The sequence below is a fragment of the Pteropus vampyrus genome, unplaced genomic scaffold, assembly GCF_000151845.1.
Source record: "Pteropus vampyrus isolate Shadow unplaced genomic scaffold, Pvam_2.0 Scaffold448, whole genome shotgun sequence".
NCBI lineage: Eukaryota > Metazoa > Chordata > Mammalia > Chiroptera > Pteropodidae > Pteropus > Pteropus vampyrus.
The window spans coordinates 299,458-305,358 of NW_011889229.1; the positions used below are offsets into that span (position 1 = coordinate 299,458).

At 38.4% G+C, this 5,901-nt stretch overlaps 1 protein-coding gene and 1 pseudogene across 1 annotated transcript in view; both read left to right on the top strand.

Moving 5' to 3' along the window:
- Positions 1-5,427, top strand: part of LOC105306604 (zinc finger protein 665-like) — a 37,377-nt gene extending 31,950 nt beyond the window's left edge. Inside the window, 1 exon segment of the mRNA XM_023524162.1 lies at positions 4,080-5,427. Coding sequence (XP_023379930.1) covers positions 4,080-5,357 — 1,278 coding nt within the window. The 3' untranslated portion in view covers positions 5,358-5,427.
- Positions 942-1,060, top strand: LOC111732367 (annotated as a pseudogene).
- Positions 5,428-5,901: the final 474 nt, after the last annotated feature.

The window sequence follows — 5,901 nt, forward strand, 5'->3', positions numbered from 1 at the left end:
TACAGACTAGTTTCTTGGCCCTGTATATTCTCTGTGCTCTGCTTGCTCGTCTCTTCTAAATCCCAGCAACCTGTGATCTTTTCACTGTCTCCCATTGTTTTGTCTTTATTTGAATGTCATAGAGTTGGAATCCTACAGTATGGAGCCTTTTCGGATTGGCTTCTTTCACTTAATATGTATCTGGGAGTCGTCCACGTGTATTCTTGGCTTGATAGCTTATTTCTATATAGTGCTGAGTAACAGTCTATTGTCTGTCTACCACAATTATTCACTTCTCGACTGACATCTTGGTTGCTTCCAAGTTTGGAAATTATGAATGAAGCTGCTATAAACATTAACATACGGGCTTTCGTGTGGATCAAAGTTTTCAAGTCTTTGGGTAAACACTCAGGAGCACAATTACTGGGTCATATGGTGATAGAATGTTCAGTCAGAAGCACCCGTCCATCTCCCCAGGTGGCTGTGGCGTTGTGCATTCCCACCAGCCATGAGCAAGAGTTCCTGTTTCTCCACATCCTCACCAGCACTCGATGTTGTCGGTGCTCTGGTCACTGGCCTTTCTGCTGGGTTTGTGGTATAGTTTTCATTTGCTGTTTGTTCGTTTAATTCTCAGGGTTTTCTTATGCATTTCCCTAGTGACGTGATGTGGAGCATCTTTTTAAGTACTGCTTTGCCATCTGTTTGTGTTCTCTAGTGCGGTGTCTGTTAAGGTCCCTGGCCCAGTTTTCCATCAGGCTAGTAGTTTTCTCACTGTTGAGTGTGGAGAGTTCTTTGTATGTTTTGCATTGTTTTTTATGGGTGTGTCTTTTGCCAGAAATTTCTCTCAGTGTATGGCTTCTCATTTTGTGCTCTTGATGACCGACTTGTTTGTTTTTTTCCTTAATATTTGATTTGAAACATGAGAGTTCAAAACTTAATGCGGATTGACAAATAAAACACTTGTCTATGGCCATGCCACCCTGAACAAGCCCGATCCCATCTCATCTCGGAAGCTAAACAGGGTCGGGCCTGGTTAGTACTTGGATAGGAGACTACCTAGGAAGACCAGGTGCTGTAGACATAATAAATAAATAAATAAATAAATAAAATAAGGGGTTGTATGCTGACAAGGTCCTTGCAATCTGTGAAGTCAACCAAGGGTTGCCTTGCCTAAAAAAAAAAGAAAGAAAAAGAAAAAAAGGGACAACATAGTGATTCTTCATTTATAAATCTTATGACGTAATCACAACTCTAAGACTAGTAACTATCTGTCACCTTACAAAGGTAGTACAATGTCATTGACTATATTTCCTATGTTGCACGTTACATTTCCATGCCTTACTCATTTTATAACTAGACCTTTATACCACTCTACCATCCATGTTGTTGCCACTGGCATATTTTTCTTCTTGCTCTTGGCTTAATAATATTCCATTGTATATGTTTATCACATAATTTTTAAGCCATTGGTCTTTCAAAGGATGTTTAGGTTACTTCTGTATCTTATCTATTGTAAAAAACTGTTGCAGTGGATTTAGGGGTGCATATATATCCTTTGAATTAGTGTTTTCATATTCTTTGGACAAATGCCCAGAAGTGGAATTTCTCGGTTGTATGGTGTTCTGCTTGTAATTTTTTGAGGACACCCCATACTCTTTTCGGCTCTACCAATTTTTACATGTTCGTAATATATTCGTTATAGCTTTCTGTTTAATTCACTCTTTTATCATTTTATAATGTCCTTCATTGTTTTGTGACACTTTTTTACACCATGCATTTGTCTGATATTAGTTTGGCCATCGGTGGCCTTTATTGGTTATTGCATGGAATACTTTTCCCCACCATAATAGTTAAATGTGTGTGTCCTCACATCCAAAGTCTGTTGTAGGCAGAAGGTAGTTGGATTTTATGTTTTAATCCATTCGGCCAGCTTATGTTTTTTGATTGGGGGAGATTCATCTGCTTTAAAGTGATTACTGACAGGGATGAACTAGTATAACCATTTTAAAGTTGTTTTTTGCACATTTTTGTAGCTCTTTTTCCCACTTTTCCTCTCAAGTGTGTTCCATTGTATTTCTTTGATTCTGTTTGGTAGTGGCATGCTTTGATTTCTTAGTTTGTTTTTATGTGTATGGTGTAGGTATTTTTTTGTGGTTACATTTGGGATAATGTAAAACATTATAAAATCATAAAATATATTTTGAGTTCTGGGTCGGGTAATGAATAGGCCTCCATTGATTTAGGGCCTATTTCTGGAGAGTTAGTCCATGATTAGACCATGTTTTTGTTTTTGCTTTCTTGTATGCCCTGTGATCTTTTCTTGAGATTTGAGAGAAGAAACAGCCACCGTCCCAGGCTTTATGGACTTGCCTTATACAGGAGAACACAGGATAACAGGCAGCTGTGTGAGAAATTTTAAGGCCCGTCAGACCGGTTCTGGATTGTGTACACTCTGTATTTTTTGCGCGTGATTTTCCAGTTGAAAATATTTTCCGTTTCTTCTGGAGAGCTCATGGTATCTTCCTGTCCTCGATGTCTGTCTTTAGTACTGCATTTTCTGGTGTTGAACACTTAGTCATTCTTCTTAGCAGCCACTGCACTGCATGCATACTGTACTGCCATTCCCTTAGCACTCGGTGTCATACAGAAGGTAAATGAATCCCTCAGGCAACTTGGGAAAAGCCAGACTATTGAACATACAATGCATTTATCTCTTTGTCTCCTGAGAAGAAACTGGGAACCGGGGTCTCCTCACAGTATTGCAATGGCGCGCCAGGTAGGGTGAGCAGCTTTGATGTGACTTTCCTCATAGTTTGTTATCCTGGGCATGCTGGGAACTCCCACCTGGTTTCTGGAGTCCTCTAAAAGGCCATCGGGTCAGTAATTGTTGCTAAGTTCACATCTTCATGGAGGAGCGAGGTTCTAGTGTTTACTCTTATGCCATCTTGCTCAGTCTTGTCATCAGTGTTTTATTTGTGCATTAGAATTTAAAGTGCAGTAAGAATGATAATTTATTTGGTATCTTTTTGTTCTGTTTTCTGATGATACCCAAGGCTTGTTGCCAAAGCCAAGCATAGAAGATCCAGTCCACAAAATGCTACTGGTAAGATATGGAAGGTGGAGCCTTGAGAATTTACACCGAATGGAGACTGGGAATGGGAGAGGGAGTGTGAAGGGCAATGCATCTTGGGAAAACCATCCCTTTAAGGCAGTTACGTTTGCAGAACAATGTGTTTCTGAATGTGAAGACGGTAAACAGTTTTCTAAAGATATATAGATAGATAGATAGATATCTTTATATATATATAATATCTATCTATCTATCTATCTATATATATATATATCTTTAGAAAAGATATATTCTCCTTTCAGAGAATATAGATAGATAGATAGATAGATAGATAGATAGATAGATAGATCTATCTATATCATATCATATATATATATAAAGATATCTATCCATCTATCTATCTATCTATCTATATTCTCTGAAAGGAAATGTGGACTATCTGGGAGGTTACCTTATATGTGGTGTGGATAATTTTTTTGTGTCATTTCAAATGTAGGATGGGATTAAACATTTAGTCCCACTTTTCTCAATATCAGATTTCATAATAAAGATAGAAATTCTAAATGTGATGAATTCGACAAGTCGTTAACCAGGGATTCATTATTCTCCCATGGAGAAATCATCCCTCGTTCCAAAGTTATAGTTTTTGTGAATGTGTGTGGCGGGGGGTGTTCATACAACCGTCATGGTTCAGTAGGTGTCATGGGGTAATTGGAAACAGCTTTACATGTTTAATGACATTTGAGCCCTCACTAAAGGCCTTTTTGTCTTCAATGATGACCAGAGTACGTGTAACAGACAGAGAAGTTATCAATTCAGTGAATCTTGGGAAAACTTGAACCAAAGGTCAGATCCTAAGAAAAGTCAGAGAACTCAGTTTTTAGAGAATCCTTATACATGTGGAAAAGTCTTTGATCAAAGTTCAAATCTCATTATACATCAGAATAGTCATATTGTAGAGAAGATAAACACATGTAGTGAATGTGTCGAGTCTTTGAACCAATCTCATGAGGACATTCGTACCGAAGAGGAACCTTACAAATGTAATCGGTGTGGAAGAGTCTTCAGTCAATTATCGAGTCTAAATAGACATGAGAAAGTCCATACTGGAGAGAGGCCTTACACATGTACAGTATGTGGTAAGGCCTTTCCTCAACGTTCATATCTTAGTAAGCATGAGAGAATTCATAGTGGATGGAAGCCTTGCAGATGTAAAGAATGTGGTAAAGCCTTTATTCAGCGTGCATATCTTAGTAGACACGAGGTAATTCATACTGGAGAGAAACCTTACAAATGTGAAGAATGTGGCAGAGCTTTTAATCAGCGATCAGTTCTTGCCAAACATCGGCTAATTCATACTGGAGAGAAATCTTACAAATGTAGACAATGCGGTAAAGCCTTTTTTTGGCGTGCATGTTTTACTCAACATCAGAGAGTTCATAGTGGCAAGAAGCCTTACAAATGTGAAAAATGTGGCAAAGCCTTTAGTCGGCATCCACGTCTTACTGCACGCGAGAAGATTCATAGTACAGAGAAGACTTATAAATGCGAAAAATGTGGCAAAGCCTTTAATCAGCATTCAGATCTTACTGAACACGAGATGATTCATACTGTAGAGAAGCTTTACAAATGTAAAGAATGTGGCCAGGCCTTTACTCAGCGTTCATATCTTACTGAACATGAGATAATTCACACTAGAGAGAGTTACACATGTAGAGAATGTGGCAGAGCCTTTAAGCAGTCCTCAATGCTGACTCAACACCAGACGATTCATACTAGGGACAAACCTTACAGATGTGACTCATGTGGCAAAGCCTTTCATCGGCGTTCGTATCTTACTGAACATGAGGTAATTCATACTGGAGAGAGGCCCTACAAATGTAAAGAATGTGGCCAAGCCTTTAACCGGCCCTCAAAACTTTCTCAACATGAGAGAATTCATACCGGAGTGAAGCCTTACAAATGTGAAATTTGTGGCAAAGCCTTTACTCAGCGTTCACATCTTATTCAACATGAGAGAATTCATACTGGAGAGAAGCCTTACAAATGCGAAATTTGTGGCAAAGCCTTTACTCAGCATTCACATCTTACTCAACATGAGAGAATTCATACTGGAGAGATTTACAAGTGTAAAGAATGTGGCAAAGCCTTTAACCAGCGATCAAAACTTACTGAACATCAGAGAATTCATAATGGAGAGAAGCCTTACAAATGTGAAAAATGTGGTAAAGACTTTAATCGGCGTTCACACCTTACGCAGCATGACAGAATTCATACTGGAGAGAAGCCTTACAAATGTAGAGACTGACAATGCCTTCATTCACTGTTCACAGCTTACTCGACACATGAGAATTCATAATGGAGAGAAAGCATTTAAAAACTGGAAAAAATGTAAGAAACCCTGTAGCTGAACCTACAGTCTCACTGCACATCGGAAAATGCTTACTGGGGAGAAATTCTACATTCCTAATGTGTGATGAAAGGCCTTTGTCCACAGTATCCACTTCAGTACACCAGAGAATTCATGCTGCAAAGTGGTTCGAAGATGTAAAAAAAGTGGAGAAGTATTGAATTGAAAATCAAATCCTAAATATCAGAGGATTCATAGTCGAAAGTAGTAAGTCAAGAATACTTAAATATAGGCAGTAAACGCTGATCTTACTGACAGGAACTTCTTTTCAGATATATCTCCTCGGGCAAGGGAAACGAAAAAATAAATGGGACTACCTCAAACTAAAAAGTTTTTGTACAGTGAAGGAAACCATCAACAAAACAAAAAGACAACTGACTAGGAGAAGATATTCACTAATGACATATCTGATAAGGGGTTAATATCCAAAAATATATAAAGA